This window comes from Silene latifolia, chromosome 1 (genome assembly GCF_048544455.1).
Source record: "Silene latifolia isolate original U9 population chromosome 1, ASM4854445v1, whole genome shotgun sequence".
Taxonomy (NCBI): Eukaryota; Viridiplantae; Streptophyta; class Magnoliopsida; order Caryophyllales; family Caryophyllaceae; genus Silene; species Silene latifolia.
Genome location: NC_133526.1, coordinates 84,890,702 through 84,917,022, shown reverse-complemented (window position 1 = coordinate 84,917,022; position 26,321 = coordinate 84,890,702). Strand labels below are relative to the sequence as shown.

Here is a 26,321-nt window from a genome sequence, read left to right as displayed (position 1 = left end):
GCAGTGATTGAGGAAAGCAGCGAGAGAGAGAGAGAGAGAGAGAGAGAGAGAGAGAGAGAGAGAGGGAGAGAGAGAGGTCCTGCGTTTGAGATTTTTGTAAACACAGGAATGATTAGTCGTTGAATCGTGACTAATCTATTGGTAATATAAGAAGTTCTCATGGTTCTCATTATATTAGTGGTTCTCACCGGATCCCGACCCTATATATATATATATACATATATATATATATATACATATATATATATATATATATATATACATAGTAAAAGTTCAAATAAGTCCCTTATATCTTTTGAGTCCATAAGTCCCTCCCACAACCCTTGGATCATGCATGGTGGAAGGTTGAGATTGAAAGCAAGAAGCACACTTAACACTAATTAATTTACTTCTCTCTCTAGTTTTAGTAATACATTCACTAATTCATTATCATACACAATTAACACCACCTTTTGTCTTATACTTCAAAGTTTGTGAAAATTTTGTTAACATTTTTCCTGGTTCGGTTTTTTCATTTTTTTTTCGAGACAAGTTTTCGACATTTTAGGATTTTACGAGTGTAATTCTAACAACAAAAAGTGTAATTTTAAGGAATATTTTCGAGAATTTAGCGTTTTACAAGTTTAACTTCAATCTTTTCCGAGTGATTTTAACGAATAATATTTTGAATTTTTGTAATTTTATCACAAGTTATTGTAATTTAGCATTTTACGAGTGTTATTTTAATGACAAAAAGTGTTATTTTAGTCCAGGTAAGTGTAATTTCAGTCCAATGAGATTGTTATTTTTAGTCAAGGAGAATGTAATTTTAGTCCAGAAAAGTGTAATTTTAGTCCAGAAAAGTATAATTTCAGTCCACTGAGAATGTAATTTTAGTCCATTGAGAGTGTAACATTAGTCCAATGAGAATATGAGAATATGACCAAGTCCACGGAGAGTGTAACATTAGTCCAATAGTAGTAAGTGTAATTCTAGCCGAAAAAGTGTAATTTTAGCCGAAAAAAGTGTTATTCTAGCAGAAAAAAGTATAATTTTAACAGAAAAAAGTGTAATTTTAGCGGAAAAAAGTGTAATTTTAACAGAAAAAAGTGTAATTCTAACAACAACAAAAAGTGTAGTTTTAGCAGAAAAAGTGTTATTCTAGCAGAAAAAAGTATAATTTTAACAGAAAAAAGTGTAATTTTAATGAAGAAAAGTGTAATTTTAACAGAAAAAAGTGTAATTCTAACAGAAAAAAGTGTAATTGTAACAACAAAAAGTGTAATTTTAGCCGAAAAAAGTGTTATTCTAGCAAAAAAAAGTATAATTTTAACAGAAAAAAGTGTAATTTTAATGAAGAAAAGTGTAATTTTAACAGAAAAAAGTGTAATTCTAACAGAAAAAAGTGTAATTCTAACAACAAAAAGTGTAATTTTAGCCGAAAAAAGTGTTATTCTAGCAAAAAAAGTATAATTTTAACAGAACAAAGTGTAATTTTAATGAAGAAAAGTGTAATTTTAACAGAAAAAAGTGTAATTCTAACAGAAAAAAGTGTAATCCTAACAACAAAAAGTGTAATTTTAGACGAAAAAAGTGTTATTCTAGCAGAAGAAAGTTACAAGACTAAAAAATTTAGTGAAAAAAGTTAAAAAATGAGATCTCACAAAATATAAATAAGATCTAGGAAAAAATATAAAGGAAATTTGAAAACAATATGTACAACAAGACTAATCTGGAATAAATAAAAAAAAAAAAAAAAAAAAAAGACAAGATCTGAAATAAATACAGCAAGAAAAACGAAAAAAGAAAAAAACAAAAAGCAGCACGACACGCCGCACGACACAGCAAGAAACAAAATTTGAAAAAAAAAGTGGATCTTAAACAATGAAAAACTGAGAACAAACCAAGAAAAAAGGAAAAAAAATGAGGGAGAAAAGGAGAAGAGGACGGCTGAGGACGGCGCGCGGCAGGGCAGCCGTTACGAGGAGCATAGACAAGGTGGTGAGGCTGTGGTTGTGACGGTGGTGCGTGTATGGGGTGGTAGGGGTGAGGAACGGTGGTGTCGGCAGGGGAGGCGGTGGCGGCAGATTTGAACTGGTGGAGGCGGCGTTGTGGTTGTGGCGTGAGGGAGGTGTGGTGGTGGTGACGGGTTGTGGGAGGACTGGTCGTAGGGGGTGGCGTGAGGGGGGTGTGGTGGTGGTGTCGGGTTGTGGGAGGGCTGGTCGTAGGGGTTGCGTGAGGGAGGTGCGGTGGTGGTGTCGGGGAGGTGGCGAGAATGGTGTGTTGTGGTCGGTGGTAAAGGGGGTGTCGCTGTGCCATGGTGGGGTTGTGGTGATGGTGTGGGGCTGGGTGGTGGTCGTGGGGGTAGGGGAATGTGGGATTTTTTTTTTTTTTTTTTTTTGAATTTTAGGGTTTTTGAGAGTGAGAGGTTTTAAGAGAGAGTGTGAAAGGATATTGTGTGGATGAGAGATTAGTAGGTGGGAGGAAAAAGATATATATATTAAATTAGTGAATAATTAGGATTAATTAGTGTGGTAGTGAGAGAGTGGGTTTAGTTAGCTTTAATCTCCTTTTTTTTGTGTAAATCTCAGCCTTTCATTTTCTTCATCCAAGGGCTATAAGGAGGACTTATGGACTCACATGTAAGAGGTGGACTTAGATGAACCCAATACTATATATATATATATATATATATATATATATATATATATATATATATATATATATATATATATATATATATATATATATATATATAGAAATTGAATCTCGTGAGGCACCCTTCTTAGAGTGAGGTAGCTGAACCCTTTCTAAACCATTAGATCTAACTATTATAGACTCATCAGATTATGACACGTGTTCCCATACAAAACTCAACTAACTGACATTTCGCCCTCAAATTCACTCATTTGGCACTCTTTTACTTTCCCTCTCTTCAGCTCATCGTCATTCACACTAATTTCGATCGACATTTATCGCTCAGATTTGATCGCCATCGTCAATCTAATTTATTTTCCGATTTAAGCAATTTCGATTCATCCTAATTTCGATCATCCTAACTTTGTAATTTCGATTCATCCTAATTTTGATGAATTCAACCTCGATGTTGCTCAATACGGTACACAATTTCACTTATCGATTTCTTCTTTTTTTGCACTATCAGCATAGTTTTTGATGTTTTAGTGAACTTGCATATTCTTGATTTTCCAGAAGTTGACTAGGATGATGCATTGACGTAGCTGATTGATAGTTTATGCGATTCGATTTCGATTATGTTCTGTTTTTCGATGTTCAGTTAGTTCTGTATTTGTTGTTGATTTAATTTGCTTCTAATTAAGTTTTAGGTTATGACGTCTTAAATTACAATCGCGTGATTTTATTGATGATATATGTTATTCATAGTTTTTGATTGCAAATGAAATGAATTATGAATACAAAAGTAGGCGAAAGAGTGAATGTGTGTTAAATTAATTTATGATGTTCTTGAGAATTCCGGATTACGATTAATTGAGAAGCGGTTCTTGAGTGTTCATGAAAATTGCTAGGTTTAGATGTTCAGCTGTGTTCATCCAGAAATTTAAGATGACAAACTCAAAGCTGTGATAATTGTTAGATTTAGATGTTCAGTTGTGTTCACGAAAATTGTAATCCTAAGATATAAAGTGCGGACTGTTGCTGAAGAAGTATGAGACTGTATATTTGATGTTTGAACTAAATTTGTAGCTTATGTGAACTCTAACTCTTTACATACTGGTTGTTGTTTGATGCTCGAAGGAGGAGGGTGCTTTCGAAGAAGACTGAATGTGCTCCCAAAATACAAATTTCATATGTTAAGAAATTTGGAAACGCCAAGTGTTGGTGCCGGGGTGATCGTGCCTATGGAAAAGGATTTTCCCTATGTCAGTTGTATTTTGCTTCAACATTGTCTTGGGGAATGTGAGCTTATGCTACATACCGGTCTCCTTTATGCAGACAATTAAGCCATTTACACCTGCTACAACAGGTTAGTTAGGAACATTGTTTACAGTTTTTCATTTATCAGCATTTGTGAAAAAACAAACAAACTATTTCTCGATGATGAAATACATATTTGATTGCCCTCTTATGTTTCTCCCTTGATTGGGTTAAATCAGGTTAATCCACTTAAACTTAGCTCTCTCTTATGATTTTTCACTTGTTATGCAAATTGATTGAGCTCTTAAACAAGTTTTAGGTTGTTTAAGTGCATGATTGAGGGTTTTAGAGTAGAGTGCTACTTCCTCCGACTCAACAAGTTCTTTACGTTTTGACTTTGTTTGATTTGAAAATTAGGGTATAGTTCTTCATAGAAATAATTGGAGTCTATGTTGTTTATGGAAATGTATCTCAAATTTAATGTTAGATCCACTGTGTTGTCGAACGGTTTGCATATGGAACAAGGAGAATATTGTACGTGACAATACTCCTATTTTGAAACCTTTTAAGTATAGTTTGGGAGTTGTTCTGGTCGCTCCTTTTACCTGCTTACTGTAGGGGTTAAAGGGTAAAAGGGTTTGTTCAGGTTTATTTTTCACCATGATTCATTACCTTTCATTTTGGGGTATAAGATTTGGACTATTGTGAATGTTATGTGCGAATCACCAAATATATTCATTTCTTCTGTCAGTTGTAGAAACTGGTATTTTGGGGAGGAGCTTTCTAAAATTCAGTTCTCTGCCGTCTCCATTTTGCAGAATATTGACGAAGGCAGGCTTAAAATGAAAGCACATTGTCCCATAGTTACTGATTTTGGAATGAGGGAGAAAGTGGTTAAGGTTCTTATGTGTTACAATCAAGTTTGGCTACAAATCGGATTATATATCATCTTAGGTGGTGAATCACTGTTACCTAATGAAAATTCCAACAGTAAACAACACACAGCTTTTTTGAAAATGGTGATTGAAAAACAGCTCTTTGCACATGTTGGTCTAGCAAGAGCTTATGCTTACAACAAGAGAGTTGACGGCTTTTACAGGCCAGGTTATTATGAAACCTTAGGGAATGTTATACTGAAAAGATTTTTGCTGCTTGTTCTTATACTTGATAGAGGCAAAATTCAAAGTAGTTTGCCTATTAACTATGGCATTGATGGGAAAGATGGAGGTTCTCCCTTGCTGTTCAATGTGAAATGCAACATCAAATCAAGTCGACAAATGATAAGTGGTACAGAATAATTTTCTTGGCAGTTACCTTATAGTACCTTCCCCATCTCTATATGTTTCCTGACATATGTTTCCTTATTGCGTGTGAATCGCAGAATTCCTGTCATCGGAGGTCATGCATGGGGAAGGCGATCTTCTAGCACATCTTGTGATTGTGGGATACAAGGTGTCATACCAACAGGTAAGTTAAGACACACCATATTGTAATTGACATGCTAAGACATCTTTTGTGATGTTAACAACACTCCAAATCATTCTGTTTTGATATTGCCATTGAGTCAAATTTGCGGAGTGAAATTCATCACGCCATAAGCTGGTTAGTAAAAGTTCACTGATGTGCAGATTCCTCAAATTGAGTATGACCTCAGAATTAGAGATCTTTTTCAAGAAAAGAGCATTATATATATAATAATGATGGTGTGAATTAATTAGGTGGATTGGACACCAGAGCTTCACAGGAGGTTCGTGCAAGCGGTAGAGCAACTAGGTGTAGATAAGGCTGTCCCTTCAAGAATTCTAGAGCTTATGGGTATCGATTGTCTCACTAGACATAACATTGCCAGCCATCTTCAGGTACTCTTTTCTTCCATACACATTTTTATTTTAAATAGGCATATCCGTCTTAAGCTTAAAGACTCGAGTATCATATCACACATAAAACAAAACACATATATGTCGTTGAAATTAGCAAAACGTTTATCCCATCTTATAAGTTCCAGTATTGTTTGAACCGTTTTATTCTGAAGATATATCCGTTTTGAAAGAATCTACTGTTCTTATATCCTTTTAACCCTTTGCTTACATATAATGAAAAATTAAACAAATGATTAGGACCGCAAATAAAGTAAATTTAATCACCATTATTATTGATGGTGTGATTAAGCTACATATGCCTTTGATTTTGATTAGTCGACATTGATGGAGTAAATTTAAATAGGGTCATTTGAACAAACTCTATAATTTAAACACAAAGATAAGGTTATGTATATTAATCTGCAAAGCTCAGACAGTAAGTTTAATGTGGCTCACTTTGTTCTATGAACTATCGACTTGTGCCATATGTAACATTGCCACACATATCACAGGAGTTCATGGCTTTTGATACTGGCAGTGACACTCACTTGGATATGCTTCTGAACTGGATGAAGGTACTACTATTGTATTAGATGTGTGACAATTGTATCTAATGTGCATAAATCATAATAAAAGTATGACTGCAGAGGCATAATGTTACGGTACATTGCATGGTATGGGACATGAGTTCCACATCGGTCGTGTGGAAGGCTTGATGTGGAATTGATATGGATATTGGGAGAACCCACCCCACAATCCCACATCAAGCCTCCCACACGACCGATGTGGGACTATGATAGTATATTGAATGTGATTAATACTAAAAAGTAGCAAGAAACTGGATTACTATGATGGTATATTCTGTCAATCCATCCCACCCTTTAGAACTCCAATAAGCACAGTAACTGAGTGTTTTAAGCTGAGTGTTTTTTAGAAAGTAGAGTTACCATGCATGTGAAAAAAAAAGGGATTACCTTGTTAAAAAAACCTCAAAATACAGTCAACTTAGTTATTGCCCAATCGTTAGCCAATCAGATACTTATTTTGTGAATCATAAATGGTCAAAATCGCCTATTTTTCTCTTTTTCTTATTTTGTGAATCATATACCTTATTTTGTAAATCTTAGAGCTTGTTTTGTGAAACTAGAAGGTAATATTGTGAAATTTGGTCATAAAATGGTCGAAATCACCTATTTTGCTCTTTTTCTTATTTTGTGAATTATTGACCTTGTTTCGTGAAACCTAGGCCGTATATTGTGAAATTTGGTTATAAATGGTCAAAATCACCTATTTTGCTCCTTTTATTATTTTGTGAATCCTATACTTTATTTTGTGAATCTTACAACTTGTTTTGTGAAAATAGAAGGTAATATTGTGAAATTTGGTCACAAAATGGTCGAAATCACCTATTTTGCTCTTTTTATTATTTTGTGAATCATAGACCTTAACTTGGTCATAAATGGTCAAAATCGCCTATTTTCCTCTTTTTCTTATTTTGTGAATCATATATCTTATTTTGTGAATCTTAGAGCTTGTTTTGTGAAACTAGAAGGTAATATTGTGAAATTTGGTCATAAAATGGTCGAAATCACCTATTTTGCTCTTTTTATTATTTTGTGAATCATTGACCTTGTTTCGTGAATCATAGGCCTTATATTGTGAAACTTGGTCATAAATGGTCAAAATCGTCTATTTTTCTCCTTTTATTATTTTGTGAGTCATATTCCTTATTTTGTGAATCTTAGAGCTTATTTTGTGAAATTAGAAGGTAATATTGTGAAATTTGGTCATAAAATGGTCGAAATCGCCTATTTTGCTCTTTTTCTTATTTTATGAATCATTGACCTTGTTTCGTGAATCCTAGGCCTTATATTGTGAAACTTAGTCATAAATGGTCGAAATCACCTATTTTCCTCTTTTTCTTATTTTGTGAATCATATACCTTATTTTGTGAATCTTAGAGCTTGTTTTGTGAAACTAGAAGGTAATATTGTGAAATTTGGTCACAAAATGGTCGAAATCACCTATTTTGCTCTTTTTATTATTTTGTGAATCATAGACCTTGTTTTGTGAATGTTAGAGCTTGTTTTGTGAAACTAGAAGGTAATATTGTGAAATTTGGTCATAAAATGGTCGAAATCACCTATTTTGCTCCTTTTCTTATTTTGTGAATCATAGACCTTGTTTCGTGAATCGTAGGCCTTATATTGTAAAACTTGGTCATAAATGGTCAAAATCGCCTATTTTGTTCCTTTTATTATTTTGTGAATCATATACCTTATTTTGTGAATCTTAGAGCTTGTTTTGTGAAATTAGAGGGTAATATTGTGAAATTTGGTCATAAAATGGTCGAAATCACCTATTTTGCGCTTTTTATTATTTTGTGAATAACTTCGTCATAAATGGTCAAAATCGCCTATTTTCCTATTTTTCTTATTTTGTGAATCATATACCTTATTTTGTGAATCTTAGAGCTTATTTTGTGAAACTAGAAGGTAATATTGAGAAATTTGGACATAAAATGGTCGAAATCATCTATTTTGCTCTTTTTCTTATTTTGTGAATCATAGACATTGTTTCGTGAATCCTAGGCCTTATATTGTGAATAACTTGGTCATAAATGGTCAAAATCGCCTATTTTCCTCTTTTTTTTATTTTGTTAATCATATACCTTATTTTGTGAATCTTAGAGCTTATTTTGTGAAACTAGAAGGTAATATTGTGAAATTTGGTCATAAATTGGTCGAAATCACCTATTTTGCTCTTTTTCTTATTTCGTGAATCATTGACTTTGTTTCGTGAATCCCAGGCCTTATATTGTGAAACTTGGTCATAAATGGTCAAAATCACCTCCTTTTATTATTTTGTGAATCATATACCTTATTTTGTGAATCTTAGATCTTATTTTGTGAAAATAGAAGGTAATATAGTGAAATTTTGTCACAAAATGGTCGAAATCACCTATTTTGCTCTTTTTATTATTTTGTTAATCATAGACCTTATATTGTGAAACTTGATCATAAATGGTCAAAATCGCCTATTTTCCTATTTTTCTTATTTTGGGAATCATATACCTTATTTTGTGAATCTTAGAGCTTGTTTTGTGAAACTAGAAGGTAATATTGTGAAATTTGGTCATAAAATGGTCGAAATCACCTATTTTGCTCCTTTTCTTATTTTGTGAATCATAGACCTTGTTTCGTGAATCCTAGGTCTTATATTGTCAAACATGGTCATAAATGGTCAAATTCACCTATTTTGCTCCTTTTATTATTTTGTGAATCCTATACCTTATTTTGTGAATCTTAGAGCTTGTTTTGTGAAAATAGAAGGTAATATTGTAAAATTTGGTCACAAAATGGTCGAAATCACCTATTTTGCTCTTTTTATTATTTTGTGAATCATAGATCTTGTTTCGTGAATCCTAGGCCTTATATTGTGAAACTTGGTCATAAATGGTCAAAATCACCTATTTTGCTCCTTTTATTATTTTGTGAATCATATACCTTATTTTGTGAATCTTAGAGATTGTTTTGTGAAACTAGAAGGTAATATTGTGAAATTTGGTCATAAAATGGTCAAAATAACCTATTTTGCTCTTTTTCTTATTTTGTAAATCATAGACCTTGTATTTTCAGTGTTTGTTATTATTGGAGCTAATATTGTGAACCTTGAAGCTAGTTTTGTGAACTTAGTACCTGATAATGTGAAATCTCGACTTGATTTGTGAATAATGATTTTGTGAAACCTGGATCTGATTTTGTGAAACCTAGATCTGATTTTGTGAAATCTAGACATGAATATGTGAACTCTAGAGCTAATTTTGTGAAACTTGTTTATGTGAAACCTGGACCTGATTTGTGAACTTTGTACCTTATTATGTGAAATCTCGACTTGATTTTGTGAAACTTCATTTTGTAAAATCTGAATTTTATTTTGTGAAACCTAGATCTGATTTTGTGAAACCTAGACATGATTATGTGAACTTTAGACCTAATATTGTGAAACTTGTTTTTGTAAAACCTGGACCTAATTTTGTGAAGGTAGGACTTAAATTGGTTAATTTCATAGTAAGAAATACTTGTATAAGCCAATGTGTCATGTTTCACATGTACATGAAGTTACTAATGTTTTCATGTCTTTGTTACTTGTTGATACATAATTTAATTTTGGTACAATATCATCTATTAGCTCAAAAGGTAGAGCATTGTGCTATTGCGCAAGGTGTGGGTTCGAGACCCACATAGATGAACAAATATAAATATACGATTATTATATAATAATTACCATTGCCAATGTATGTCTAAAATCACCTATTCAAGTCTTAGATTCACAAAATAAGGTCCAAGATTCACAAAAACATGCATAGGGTTCACAAAATCAGGTCCAAACTTAGATAAATCAAGTAGTCTCACAAGATGTAGCTTAAGAATTTTGTTTGTTATATTTTAGAGACATAGAGTAAAGTATTTGGGCTTTTGTGTGTGAGAAAATATTTGGGCCAAAAGAAAAGTTAGGAATGACCCTAAGTTTCCAGCCCAATAAACATTGAAAATCAGTCCATGAAGGAATATGGTGAGGCCGGCCGCCTCGCCATAAATAATGAAAATTAGGTCTAGAGTTCACATAATCATGTCTAGATTTCACAAAATCAGATCTAGGTTTCACAAAATCAGATCCAGGTTTCACAAAATCATTATTCACAAATCAAGTCGAGATTTCACATTATCAGGTACTAAGTTCACAAAACTAGCTTCAAGGTTCACAATATTAGCTCCAATAATAACAAACACTGAAAATACAAGGTCTATGATTTACAAAATAAGAAAAAGAGCAAAATAGGTGATTTTGACCATTTTATGACCAAATTTCACAATATTACCTTCTAGTTTCACAAAACAATCTCTAAGATTCACAAAATAAGGTATATGATTCACAAAATAATAAAAGGAGCAAAATAGGTGATTTTGACCATTTATGACCAAGTTTCACAATATAAGGCCTAGGATTCACGAAACAAGATCTATGATTCACAAAATAATAAAAAGAGCAAAATAGGTGATTTCGACCATTTTGTGACCAAATTTTACAATATTACCTTCTATTTTCACAAAACAAGCTCTAAGATTCACAAAATAAGGTATAGGATTCACAAAATAATAAAAGGAGCAAAATAGGTGAATTTGACCATTTATGACCATGTTTGACAATATAAGACCTAGGATTCACGAAACAAGGTCTATGATTCACAAAATAAGAAAAGGAGCAAAATAGGTGATTTCGACCATTTTATGACCAAATTTCACAATATTACCTTCTAGTTTCACAAAACAAGCTCTAAGATTCACAAAATAAGGTATATGATTCCCAAAATAAGAAAAATAGGAAAATAGGCGATTTTGACCATTTATGATCAAGTTTCACAATATAAGGTCTATGATTCACAAAATAATAAAAAGAGCAAAATAGGTGATTTCGACCATTTTGTGACAAAATTTCACTATATTACCTTCTATTTTCACAAAATAAGATCTAAGATTTACAAAATAAGGTATATGATTCACAAAATAATAAAAGGAGGTGATTTTGACCATTTATGACCAAGTTTCACAATATAAGGCCTGGGATTCACGAAACAAAGTCAATGATTCACGAAATAAGAAAAAGAGCAAAATAGGTGATTTCGACCAATTTATGACCAAATTTCACAATATTACCTTCTAGTTTCACAAAATAAGCTCTAAGATTCACAAAATAAGGTATATGATTAACAAAATAAAAAAAAGAGGAAAATAGGCGATTTTGACCATTTATGACCAAGTTATTCACAATATAAGGCCTAGGATTCACGAAACAATGTCTATGATTCACAAAATAAGAAAAAGAGCAAAATAGATGATTTCGACCATTTTATGTCCAAATTTCTCAATATTACCTTCTAGTTTCACAAAATAAGATCTAAGATTCACAAAATAAGGTATATGATTCACAAAATAAGAAAAATAGGAAAATAGGCGATTTTGACCATTTATGACGAAGTTATTCACAAAATAATAAAAAGCGCAAAATAGGTGATTTCGACCATTTTATGACCAAATTTCACAATATTACCCTCTAATTTCACAAAACAAGCTCTAAGATTCACAAAATAAGGTATATGATTCACAAAATAATAAAAGGAACAAAATAGGCGATTTTGACCATTTATGACCAAGTTTTACAATATAAGGCCTACGATTCACGAAACAAGGTCTATGATTCACAAAATAAGAAAAAGAGCAAAATAGGTGATTTCGACCATTTTATGACCAAATTTCACAATATTACCTTCTAGTTTCACAAAACAAGCTCTAACATTCACAAAACAAGGTCTATGATTCACAAAATAATAAAAAGAGCAAAATAAGTGATTTCGACCATTTTGTGACCAAATTTCACAATATTACCTTCTAGTTTCACAAAACAAGCTCTAAGATTCACAAAATAAGGTATATGATTCACAAAATAAGAAAAAGAGGAAAATAGGTGATTTCGACCATTTATGACTAAGTTTCACAATATAAGGCCTAGGATTCACGAAACAAGGTCAATGATTCATAAAATAAGAAAAAGAGCAAAATAGGCGATTTCGACCATTTTATGACCAAATTTCACAATATTACCTTCTAATTTCACAAAACAAGCTCTAAGATTCACAAAATAAGGAATATGATTCACAAAATAATAAAAGGAGAAAAATAGACGATTTTGACCATTTATGACCAAGTTTCACAATATAAGGCCTACGATTCACGAAACAAGGTCAATGATTCACAAAATAATAAAAAGAGCAAAATAGGTGATTTCGACCATTTTATGACCAAATTTCACAATATTACCTTCTAGTTTCACAAAACAAGCTCTAAGATTCACAAAATAAGATATATGATTCACAAAATAAGATATATGATTCACAAAATAAGAAAAAGAGGAAAATAGGCGATTTTGACCATTTATGACCAAGTTAAGGTCTATGATTCACAAAATAATAAAAAGAGCAAAATAGGTGATTTCGACCATTTTGTGACCAAATTTCACAATATTACCTTCTATTTTCACAAAACAAGTTGTAAGATTCACAAAATAAAGTATAGGATTCACAAAATAATAAAAGGAGCAAAATAGGTGATTTTGACCATTTATAACCAAGTTTCACAATATACGGCCTAGGATTCACGAAACAAGGTCAATAATTCACAAAATAAGAAAAAGAGCAAAATAGGCGATTTCGACCATTTTATGACCAAATTTCACAATATTACCTTCTAGTTTCACAAAACAAGCTCTAAGATTTACAAAATAAGGTATATGATTCACAAAATAAGAAAAAGAGAAAAATAGGCGATTTTGACCATTTATGATTCACAAAATAAGTATCTGATTGGCTAACGATTGGGCAATAACTAAGTTGACTGTATTTTGAGGTTTTTTTTAACAAGGTAATCCCTTTTTTTTCACATACATGGTAACTCTACTTTCTAAAAAACACTCAGCTTAAAACACTCAGTTACTGTGCTTATTGGAGTTCTAAAGGGTGGGATGGATTGACAGAATATACCATCATAGTAATCCAGTTTCTTGCTACTTTTTAGTATTAATCACATTCAATATACTATCATAGTCCCACATCGGTCGTGTGGGAGGCTTGATGTGGGATTGTGGGGTGGGTTCTCCCAATATCCATATCAATTCCACATCAAGCCTTCCACACGACCGATGTGGAACTCATGTCCCATACCATGCAATGGACCGTAACATTATGCCTCTGCAGTCATACTTTTATTATGATTTATGCACATTAGATACAATTGTCACACATCTAATACAATAGTAGTACCTTCATCCAGTTCAGAAGCATATCCAAGTGAGTGTCACTGCCAGTATCAAAAGCCATGAACTCCTGTGATATGTGTGGCAATGTTACATATGGCACAAGTCGATAGTTCATAGAACAAAGTGAGCCACATTAAACTTTATGTCCGAGCTTTGCAGATTAATATACATAACCTTATCTTTGTGTTTAAATTATAGAGTTTGTTCAAATGACCCTATTTAAATTTACTCCATCAATGTCGACTAATCAAAATCAAAGGCATATGTAGCTTAATCACACCATCAATAATAATGGTGATTAAATTTACTTTATTTGCGGTCCTAATCATTTGTTTAATTTTTCATTATATGTAAGCAAAGGGTTAAAAGGATATAAGAACAAGAGATTCTTTCAAAACGGATATATCTTGAGAATAAAACGGTTCAAACAATACTGGAACTTATAAGATGGGATAAACGTTTTGCTAATTTCAACGACATATATGTGTTTTGTTTTATGTGTGATATGATACTCGAGTCTTTAAGCTTAAGACGGATATGCCTATTTAAAATAAAAATGTGTATGGAAGAAAAGAGTACCTGAAGATGGCTGGCAATGTTATGTCTAGTGAGACAATCAATACCCATAAGCTCTAGAATTCTTGAAGGGACAGCCTTATCCACACCTAGTTGCTCTACCGCTTGCACGAACCTCTGTGAAGCTCGGTGTCCAATCCACCTAATTAATTCACACCATCATTATTATATATATAATGCTCTTTTCTTGAAAAAGATCTCTAATTTCGAGGTCATACTCAATTTGAGGAATCGCACATCGGTGAACTTTTACTAACCACTTATGGCGTGATGAATTTCACTCCGCAAATTTGACTCAATGGCAATATCAAAACAGAATGATTTGGAGTGTTGTTAACATCACAAAAGATGTCTTAGCATGTCAATTACAATATGGTGTGTCTTAACTTACCTGTTGGTATGACACCTTGTATCCCACAATCACAAGATGTGCTAGAAGATCGCCTTCCCCATGCATGACCTCCGATGACAGGAATTCTGCGATTCACACGCAATAAGGAAACATATGTCAGGAAACATATAGAGATGGGGAAGGTACTATAAGGTAACTGCCAAGAAAATTATTCTGTACCACTTATCATTTGTCGACTTGATTTGATGTTGCATTTCACATTGAACAGCAAGGGAGAACCTCCATCTTTCCCATCAATGCCATAGTTAATAGGCAAACTACTTTGAATTTTGCCTCTATCAAGTATAAGAACAAGCAGCAAAAATCTTTTCAGTATAACATTCCCTAAGGTTTCATAATAACCTGGCCTGTAAAAGCCGTTAACTCTCTTGTTGTAAGCATAAGCTCTTGCTAGACCAGCATGTGCAAAGAGCTGTTTTTCAATCACCATTTTCAAAAAAGCTGTGTGTTGTTTACTGTTGGAATTTTCATTAGGTAACAGTGATTCACCACCTAAGATGATATATAATCCGATTTGTAGCCAAACTTGATTGTAACACATAAGAACCTTAACCACTTTCTCCCTCATTCCAAAATCAGTAACTATGGGACAATGTGCTTTCATTTTAAGCCTGCCTTCGTCAATATTCTGCAAAATGGAGACGGCAGAGAACTGAATTTTAGAAAGCTCCTCCCCAAAATACCAGTTTCTACAACTGACAGAAGAAATGAATATATTTGGTGATTCGCACATAACATTCACAATAGTCCAAATCTTATACCCCAAAATGAAAGGTAATGAATCATGGTGAAAAATAAACCTGAACAAACCCTTTTACCCTTTAACCCCTACAGTAAGCAGGTAAAAGGAGCGACCAGAACAACTCCCAAACTATACTTAAAAGGTTTCAAAATAGGAGTATTGTCACGTACAATATTCTCCTTGTTCCATATGCAAACCGTTCGACAACACAGTGGATCTAACATTAAATTTGAGATACATTTCCATAAACAACATAGACTCCAATTATTTCTATGAAGAACTATACCCTAATTTTCAAATCAAACAAAGTCAAAACGTAAAGAACTTGTTGAGTCGGAGGAAGTAGCACTCTACTCTAAAACCCTCAATCATGCACTTAAACAACCTAAAACTTGTTTAAGAGCTCAATCAATTTGCATAACAAGTGAAAAATCATAAGAGAGAGCTAAGTTTAAGTGGATTAACCTGATTTAACCCAATCAAGGGAGAAACATAAGAGGGCAATCAAATATGTATTTCATCATCGAGAAATAGTTTGTTTGTTTTTTCACAAATGCTGATAAATGAAAAACTGTAAACAATGTTCCTAACTAACCTGTTGTAGCAGGTGTAAATGGCTTAATTGTCTGCATAAAGGAGACCGGTATGTAGCATAAGCTCACATTCCCCAAGACAATGTTGAAGCAAAATACAACTGACATAGGGAAAATCCTTTTCCATAGGCACGATCACCCCGACACCAACACTTGGCGTTTCCAAATTTCTTGACATATGAAATTTGTATTTTGGGAGCACATTCAGTCTTCTTCGAAAGCACCCTCCTCCTTCGAGCATCAAACAACAACCAGTATGTAAAGAGTTAGAGTTCACATAAGCTACAAATTTAGTTCAAACATCAAATATACAGTCTCATACTTCTTCAGCAACAGTCCGCACTCTATATCTTAGGATTACAATTTTCGTGAACACAACTGAACATCTAAATCTAACAATTATCACAGCTTTGAGTTTGTCATCTTAAATTTCTGGATGAACACAGCTGAACATCTAAACCTAGCAATTTTCATGAACACTCAAGAACCGCTTCTCAATTAATCGTAATCCGGAATTCTCAAGAATATCATAAATTAATTTAACACACATTCACTCTTTCGCCTACTTTTGTATTCATAATTCATTTCATTTGCAATCAAAAACTATGAATAACATATATCATCAATAAAATCACGCGATTGTAATTTTTAAGACGTCATAACCTAAAACTTAATTAGAAGCAAATTAAATCAACAACAAATACAGAACTAACTGAACATCGAAAAACAGAACATAATCGAAATCGAATCGCATAAACTATCAATCAGCTACGTCAATGCATCATCCTAGTCAACTTCTGGAAAATCAAGAATATGCAAGTTCACTAGAACATCAAAAACTATGCTGATAGTGCAAAAAAAGAAGAAATCGATAAGTGAAATTGTGTACCGTATTGAGCAACATCGAGGTTGAATTCATCAAAATTAGGATGAATCGAAATTACAAAATTAGGATGATCGAAATTAGGATGAATCGAAATTGCTTAAATCGGAAAATAAATTAGATTGACGATGGCGATCAAATCTGAGCGATAAATGTCGATCGAAATTAGTGTGAATGACGATGAGCTGAAGAGAGGGAAAGTAAAAGAGTGCCAAATGAGTGAATTTGAGGGCGAAATGTCAGTTAGTTGAGTTTTGTATGGGAACACGTGTCATAATCTGATGAGTCTATAATAGTTAGATCTAATGGTTTAGAAAGGGTTCAGCTACCTCACTCTAAGAAGGGTGCCTCACGAGATTCAATTTCTATATATATATATATATATATATATATATATATATATATATATATAGAGTCGGGATCCGGTGAGAACTACTAAATATTTGAGGATTGAGTAACGAATTAAATATCAGACCATATACAAAACAATATCGCGAGGGAAATTGACAAACAAAACCCCCAAATTAAAGCACAAAAAAACATTCGACAGTTTCTCTCTCTAAAAAACATATCAAACATACTGTCAAACATTTCAAACGAAAATCTCACATAAAATCTCTAAAATCTTGCTAAAATCATAAAATTTTATCTCCAATTCAACTTTCTTGATTAATTCGTACAATACATTGAATAATATCAGTAGATTTATCTCCAAAATCGTACAGGTAAATTCGTTGTTTTTTTTTTAAATTTTTGCGATTTTAGTTGAACTTATGTAGTACTAAATTGATTATGAATGTTAATTTTGTTTGAAATTATTTTATATATGTTGAATTCGATGAATTTCATAGGGATTAAATGAAAAAAATCGAACTGATAGTCGATGATTTGTGGTACTTTCATTTTCTTGTTTTAAAATTCTAAATATCTTAGTTATACATGATTTTAAACGTTTTTTTTGTGATTATATTGACAAATTGAACTAATTAATATCATTGAATTTAGTTGTAGTTGTTTATTAGATGTTTTCTTCGTTTAATTGTGAAGATTAGGATTTAATATTGTTTAATTTTGAAAATTAGAGTTTCAGAAATAGAGTTTACTAACTGAGTAATGTGATATTGAATGTGATATTATTTCTTACTATGATATTCTTTCTTAAAATCACAAACTGGAAGTGTGATATTCTTGTTTATGGTTTTGATGTTGTGTTATATTCTTTGTTAAGGGTTGCGATATTGGTGAAGTATGATATTTTTTGTTAATTCAATCACTATAACTAAATAGTATCACAAATTTCTCTCAAATATCATACAGGTCCATTCATCTTTCATAATTATTTGTTTTCTGATTAAGTTCTTGTATCAGGGAACTACTGAATTATGATGCTCTACTTGTTGTCAAAAGGTATAACAATGTCAAGCTTGATTGGAAGCCTATGAAAAATGAGATTGTTGGCACCAATGTTGGGAGTGCATGAATACTTTTAGCGGTATTTAATGCCTTTCCTAGAAATCTAATTGGATTTTATAGAGGGTACATGTGTTGTCCTTCCTATCTTAAATTTGTTTGTTGACTGTTTTTTATAGATTGAATGAATTGGATAAGCATGATGGGGTTTCAGTTTGGAGGTTGATTTTGGATCAATTTAATGATACTTTAGTTAGGATATTGTTTTGTTCTTCAATGTTCTTGCGTGGTATGATGGTGATGAAGGTGGAGAGATTGGGGATTACGACGTTTGTTGAGCCATTGGTGATATTCTTGATATTGATTCTGAATGTTATAGTTGGGGTGTGGCAGGAAAGCAATGGATTGGTTTGGATGATCAATGTCAAGTATTTCCTTACCTGGGAATATGTCGATGATGGGTGGTCGCCAATGAACTTTAAATTCTCTTTTGAGAAGTGTACTTATTACTTTGAAATTGTTGTAGCACTGGATGTTGCTGCAATTCCTGAAGGTTTCTCTGCAATTATAACGAATTGCCTGGCCCTTAAAACACGAAAGATGGTTCAGAAAAAATTCTCCGGTTAGAAAATTATATAGTGTTGAGACTCTTGGTTGCACAACTGTTATTTGTTCCGACAATACTGGTACTTTGACCACCAATCAGATGACCGTGTCAAAACTTGTTGCCATAGGCTCGAGGTGAGGTGCCATTAGAACCTTCAATGTGGAGGGGACTATCTATGATCCAGCTGATGGTATAATACAAGACTGGCCTACCGGTGACATGCATACAAACCTTCAAATAATTGCCAAAGTTGCAGCTATATGCACTGATGCCGGTGTCGAACAATCTGGTGGTCACTTTGTTGCCAGCGGTATGCCTACTGAGGCTGCATTAAAGGTAAAACTTGAGAAAAATTTTGCCTTCCTGTTTTTCTCTTTTGGCATGTGCATTACTTCCACTGGCATTCCAACCATATTAGTTTGATTCACTTAAACCACACAAAGTGGTATGGAGTTCTATTTGGGTTTGTGTGAATTTCAGAGAGATTAATTATGTAATTAGGGTGTATTACTGTATTTTTACTTAGTTAAAAATATGCTGGCTGCCGGCATGACTGGCTGTGATTGTGGCGGTAGGTCGTGTTAGTTGTTTTGATAAAGATGATAGATATGGGGTTAGTTGTGTATTACATTCATTACAGCGGCATGTTTGTATTTTTTTTGTATGAGATCTGAACGTAGTAGCATGCCGGAGTTGGGCGGCAATCTTAAGTTGTCTCATTTTTGTATTTTTTCTTTTTTGCTTATCAATATCAGGAAACCTCAGGCATATTTGTTACTTATATTTACTTTTGTGATACTGAGAAACAATATCACACGTTATTAGAAACAATATCACATCTTATATAAAACAATATCACTATTTCACAAGTACTTTAAATGACTCTCCTATTTTGTGATACTCTAAAACAATTTCAGAACCATTAAAATAAAATACCACAAGTTCTTAGAAACAATATCACTGGTTTGTTATTAATGTGTTAAACTTACTACTGACATGTTTTTTTTATCTTTGGTTTCTTTTTTTGCAGATTGTTTCACTTCCGAATGTTGATTAAGAGCTTGTGTGCATGCTGAGAAAATCTATATTACATCATGAACTTAACAAAATTGTCTATTTTTACTCATTTTACTCATATATATACACATTCTTTTATGCTTAAATGTAATTCCAAATGGCAACAATTTTGTATTCTTTCTTCATTTTTGGTTACCAATATCATAAAACCCCAGAATCAATAATATAGTGTTACCAAGATTTGCCTTTTGTATTTTACAATATCACACGTTATTGTAAACAATATCACACTTCATTTGAAACAATATCACCATTCTTCTGAAACAATATTATTACATCACACTTAATTGTAGACAATACTCCCTGTGTGATATTGTTATACAATATCACATGTATTTATAAACAATATCACTCTGTATACAAAACAATATCACGGTTAAAAGTATTTTAAAAGGAGTCTCCAATTTTATGCTACTATGAAACAATATCATAACCAGTAAAATAAAATACCACAAGTCATTAGAGACAATATCACACTGTATGTAAAACAATATCACACTATATACAAAACAATATTTAAGTAAAAAGAAATTTTAAATCCCTATCCACTTGTGTTATATGAGAAACAATATCACAACCATTAAAGTAAAATATCACATGATATTTGAAACAATATCACACTTTACCAAGAATTATATCAGAGACAAAAGAAATCGTTTAGCCATAACTACTTTTTTAATCTTGAGATACAATATTCACCTACACCATAAATAATTAAGGATTGAGTAACAAATGAAATAAGTTCTACCAACATTACATCCATGTACTTCCAGTTACAATTTTTTGTCCAACATATCTAGTTGTCATTCTAGTTGCTTCCTCTACCCGTTGTTACTGGAACTTAGATTCATGTTGATTACCCTTCAGTTTCAAGGTCTCAATGACTGTATCACAATGCTTAAAAAACTTGTCAAAATCAACTATCAAAGCTTCAATTTCCCTGATCTCTTCTTTAGTTTGAATAAACTTAAAATATGCTTCAATGTACTTCTGCCAACCCGCCTTGGACTCCAAAACCTTCACCTCAGAAGCGAGTAGAACATGAACCTTCTTCAATTTAGCAAGTAGGATTTCCATCTTCTTCGTCTCGCACTCACAGTGTGTACGTTCACGACATGCTTCTATATATCTGCTTCTATAGACAACGACATCTGATCTTACTGTAAGGTTTAGAAGGTGGTGTAGCCGAGAATTCAAAAGGCTGACATTCATACAGATATCTTCATACTATGTCAACATTTTGCTCCACAGTGAAAAGTTTCTTAGGAAAGTAAATGGAGTGCTAGTCCTTAAGGCAGTATTTATGCGAACAGTCTCAGAGATAGTACCTTTTATATTAAAAAGTTCAGGATTTTTCAGTCTTTTAAATAGATGAATATCAAATAACAAATACTTATAGGACAAAACAGGATTAACATCTCCTAAATGAGGCAGAGATGGCCAAGAACAATATATAAGACAAAACAAGAGAAGACACATTATAGAACTGGTCGTTGACGTTTCAAAAGATATTCATGTTAGCCGACCCCAAATCATCTGAGCTTAAACTGAGAATTGAGGTGGCCACAAAACAAGATTTATGCACATAAAATATATGCCATGAGCACATGCCATACACATAGTCAACTGAATGTTTTCATGTACTGCTCATTGTCATCAAAATCCACTCCATAATCCTACAGCTAGATGAAGCAAGAAGTTATAAGGGCAACGGTCTTAAAAGGACCTCAATTGATATATTTGTTCTTCAAACATCTAATGATCCGACCTACTATCATTACTTCATGCATTTGAACCAATATGCTAATAACTGCCCCATATCTCGATGAGTCATGAGTGTATATATGAACCAATACTACATATATATGTCGTAAACTTTCATCACACCAGCTAAAATGGCTACATGAGTGTCATAAGATCCTGCATAACACAATAAGATAATTTTGACACCTAAAACAGAAGCATGACTTCACATATTTCATTATGTCAACAGGAGACCTAAATCCATGGAAGTCCAATGTATATCAGCTAGAAGCTAATTAATTAGTTACAAATTGATACAATATACATCCACATCATCATCATCATAAGTAAATCCATAAGAAGTTACACAACTAAAACTTCTAAAAAGAAAGGGTAAAATGAGCTTGTCTTAATACAGTAACTCATAAGATGTAATACTTCAGCAGCAAAGATGTGATATTTATAAGATTTCGAACAATTAAGAACCTAAATGTATACTACTACGAGAGATAACATTAAGGAGTAACAATGTCAAACAGATGTACATCAATCTGGTACAAGTTTAAGAAGATGTGAAACAAGATACTAAAAATGTAAATTAATTTTACATAACAAACAAAACTCGATCAAAGTGAAATAAATTAAAATCGTAATAAAATAACAAGACAATATGAATCAATCTCAGCATAATTATAAATCGAGAACAAAAAATCATAATACCAGGTGAATTGATCATAGATCAAGAAAAATTACTGAATATATAACAAATTCGTAACTCGTTCGAATTAAACCTAGATGTATGAGAAAGAAGACAAATAAATCATATGAGATTCTCACAAATTAAACCTGAGTTAGGGAAAAGAGATACAAAGCATGAAAATCACAATAGTAGCTACAAAATCATAACAAACGCAGTAAGATGACTAGTAACTACAAATATATGTAGCAAAAACAACAATCATGAAAATAAAGCTGAAATTACAAATTAAAGATAAAGTAGATGTACCTGATATCACGATTTCGATTGAAAGAGCATGATTGTTGATAAGAAATAGAAGAACGATAAATTATTGAGTTGAAATTGAAATCGAAACATAGAAATCACGAAATAAAGGGTTAGGAAATTAGGGATTCTATGGGAGAAAACGTAGAAGAAGGTAGAGGGTAATAGAGAGAGAAACAAATTGGGTGAAAATGAATGATTTCAACGGAATACGGAGGTTTTATACCCGCTCCTCAAATTACCATAATACCCTTAATTATCCGCGTTAAATAATAGACATTGGATCTCTTAAAGTTGATGGCTAGTATTAGTCCTCAATCCTCAAATATATGAGTCATACTCACATGATCCCATTCCTATATATATATATATATATATATATATATATATATATATATATATAGTGTCAAGTTCTTCTAAGTCCCTTTTTTTTTTGAGTCCATAAGTCCCTCCCACAACCCTTGGATCATGCATGGTGGAAGGTTGAGATTGAAAGCAAAAAACACACTTAACACTAATTAATTCACTTCTCTCTCTAGTTTTAATAATACATTCACTAATTCATTATCATACACAATTAACACCATATTTTGTCTTATACTTCAAAGTTTATGAAAATTTTGTTAACATTTTTCCTGTTTCGATTTTTTTCGTTTTTTTTTCGAGACAAGTTTTCGACATTTTAGGATTTTACGAGTGTAATTCTAACAGGAAAAAGTGTAATTTTAAGGAATATTTTCGAGAATTTAGCGTTTTACAAGTTTAACTTCAATCTTTTCCGAGTGATTTTAACGAATAATATTTTGAATTTTTGTCATTTTATCACAAGTAATTGTAATTTAGCATTTTACAAGTGTTATTTTAATGACAAAAAGTGTTATTTTAGTCCAGGTAATTGTAATTTCAGTCCAATGAGATTGTTATTTTTAGTCAAGGAGAATGTAATTTTAGTCCAGAAAAGTGTAATTTTAGTCCGAGAAAAGTATAATTTCAAATCCATCGAGAATGTAATTTTAGTCCATTGAGAGTAACATTAGTCCAATGAGAATATGAGAATATGACCAAGTCTATGGAGAATGTAACATTAGTCCAATAGTAGTAAGTGTAATTCTAGAAGAAAAAGTGTAATTTTAGCCGAAAAAATTGTTATTCTATCAGAAAAAAGTATAATTTTAACAAAAACAAAAAGTGTAATTTTAATGGAAAAAAGTGTAATTTTAACAGAAAAAAGTGTAATTTTAATGAAGAAAAGTGTAATTTTAACAGAAAAAAAGTGTAATTCTAACGGAAAAAGTGTAATTTTAACAACAAAAAAGTGTAATTTTAGCCGAAAAAAGTGTTATTCTAGCAGAAAAAAGTATAATTTTAACAGAAAAAAGTGTAATTTTAATGAAGAAAAGTGTAATTTTAACAGAAAAAAGTGTAATTCTAACAACAAAAAGTGTAATTTTAGCCAAAAAAGTGTTATTCTAGCAAAAAAAAAAGTATAATTTTAACAGAAAAAAGTGTAATTTTAATGAAGAAAATTGTAATTTTAACAGAAAAAAGTGTAATCCTAACAGAAAAAAGTGTAATTCTAACAACAAAAAAGTGTAATTTTAGCCGAAAAAAGTGTTATTCTAGCAGAAAAAAGTATAATTTTAACAGAAAAAAGTGTAATTCTAACAACAAAAAGTGTAATTTTAGCCTAAAAAAGTGTTATTCTAACAGAAAAAAGTGTAATTCTAACAACAAGAAGTGTAATTTTAATGAAGAAAATTGTAATTTTAACAGAAAATTGTAATTTTAACACCAATATACTCAGATTTTAGTATTTATCTTCATTTGTTGAAGATATACCAAAGAAATGATATAATTCCTCCTCCCTCATCTCGTTTTTAAAAAAATGATAGTAGGATCATATTTTACAACAATAACCACCACCATCCTATTTTACAAAAATAGATAAGAAATTTAAAAAAAAAAAACAGAGAAGAAAGTAGATTGAAGAAAGAAGAAAAAAGAAGAAAAAAAAGAACCCCACGTCCACACCCATAAACAAACACAAAAGCCCACCTCTAAAAAGTAGATCTGAAAAAGAAAAAAGCAAAGAAAAAGTCACAAGAAAAAAAAAATGGGGCGTGAGATTGAAGAAAAAAGAAAAAAGAAAAAGAAAAAAAAACAACAAAACAACCCACATTCACGTGAGATTGAAGAAAGAAGAAAAATAAAGAAAAAAAAAGACAGTGGAGAGTAGGGCGTGAGGGAGGGAGGAGTGAGGCAGGACAGTGGTGGTTGGGTGGTGGTGACAACGACAGTGGAGAGTATATCGGGTGGTGGTGGTAGTTGGGTGGTCGGCGGTGTCCTGGTGGGTTTAAGTTGGTGGTGATGCGGGTGGTGGTGTGTGAGACGGAGAGGAGAGTAAATCTGGTGGTGGTTGAAGTGGAGAGGAGAGGCTGGGTTGTCGGGGTGTGGTGGGTAGGGTGTGCGGACTGTGGTGTTGTGGCGTGAGGCGGTGGTGGCTGTCGGGTGTGGTGGGTAGGGTGTGCGGCGATGTGGGGTGGTGGAGGTGGGTGGGAGAGTAATATGGAGGGAGGTGGTGGTATGGCGTGAGTGAGGCGGTGGTGGCAGCGGGGTGGGGAGGTGGTGGTAGCCGGTGGGTTGGGTTGGAGAGAAAAGGGGGGGGAAATTTTTTGATTTTTTTGTTTTTGAATTTGTTTGGTTTTTTTAGAGAGGAGAGGTTTTTGAGAGATAAAAAATGAGTGAAATTATGAGATATGAGAGAGAAGTGGTGTTTGGAAAAGTATATATATTAAATTAGTAGTTAATTAGGAAGAGTTAGTGATTAATTAGTATAGGTAGTGAGAGAGTGGGTTTAATGAGCTTTAATCCCCTACTTTTTGCTTCCAATCTCAACCCTCCATCTTCCTCATCCAATGGCTCTAAAGGGAACTTATGGACTCAAATATAAGACATGGACTCACTTGATCTTATTACTATATATATATATATATATATATATATATATATATATATATATATATATATATATATATATATATATATATATATATATATATATATATATATATATATATATATATACACACACACACACACACACATACATAAATACATAAATTAAAAAACGAATTACATTGATAAAAATGCAATTCTTAGATATGCATAGAGAGTCTCATTCTCTTCTATGATATCCATCCTCTCCTCCTTAGCTATTTGGAGGTTTCGTTCAGCAGTTGTATATCGTCATATAGCTGCAACAACTGCTGCTCTGTCAAGCCATTTTTTTGGCGTCCTAGAGTGCGGTCCGAGCGTCCTCAAGGTAGCTCCTGTACCTGTCCTCGATGTCCAGCAACCGGTGGATAAAACATCTGTTGTGCTCGGTCATAGTAACAGTCTTACGGATGGTATCATTCATTGTTGATGAAGTTTGGAGTTTGTTTGAAAGATTAGGGTTTGGAGTTTGTTTTAGCAGTTAGGGTTTGGAGATATATAGTGAGATAATGGAATGGTGGTTGAGATAATGCATGTATTTATACTAAGTATTGTGTCTTTTGAGTTGTGCCATCATATCTCTGCTTCAAATCTTATAAGCCTTCTCATTCCATATATTGTCCATTCATATGCAGGGATTGGCAGTAATAATGCATGCATCGGAATTATAATGGGTC

General features: G+C 32.7%; 1 protein-coding gene and 1 pseudogene across 1 annotated transcript; both read left to right on the top strand.

Moving 5' to 3' along the window:
• The first annotated feature begins 4,586 nt into the window (after positions 1 to 4,586).
• LOC141649691 (uncharacterized) lies at positions 4,587 to 6,448 on the top strand. Its single transcript, XM_074458375.1, has 5 exons — positions 4,587 to 5,160; positions 5,255 to 5,340; positions 5,502 to 5,576; positions 6,245 to 6,307; positions 6,380 to 6,448. The coding sequence occupies exons 1-5, from the start codon at positions 4,587 to 4,589 to the stop codon at positions 6,446 to 6,448; spliced, it is 867 nt and encodes a 288-aa protein (XP_074314476.1).
• Positions 6,449 to 16,962: 10,514 nt separating this feature from the next.
• Positions 16,963 to 19,884, top strand: LOC141649685 (calcium-transporting ATPase 4, endoplasmic reticulum-type-like; annotated as a pseudogene).
• The last annotated feature ends 6,437 nt before the right edge of the window (positions 19,885 to 26,321 follow it).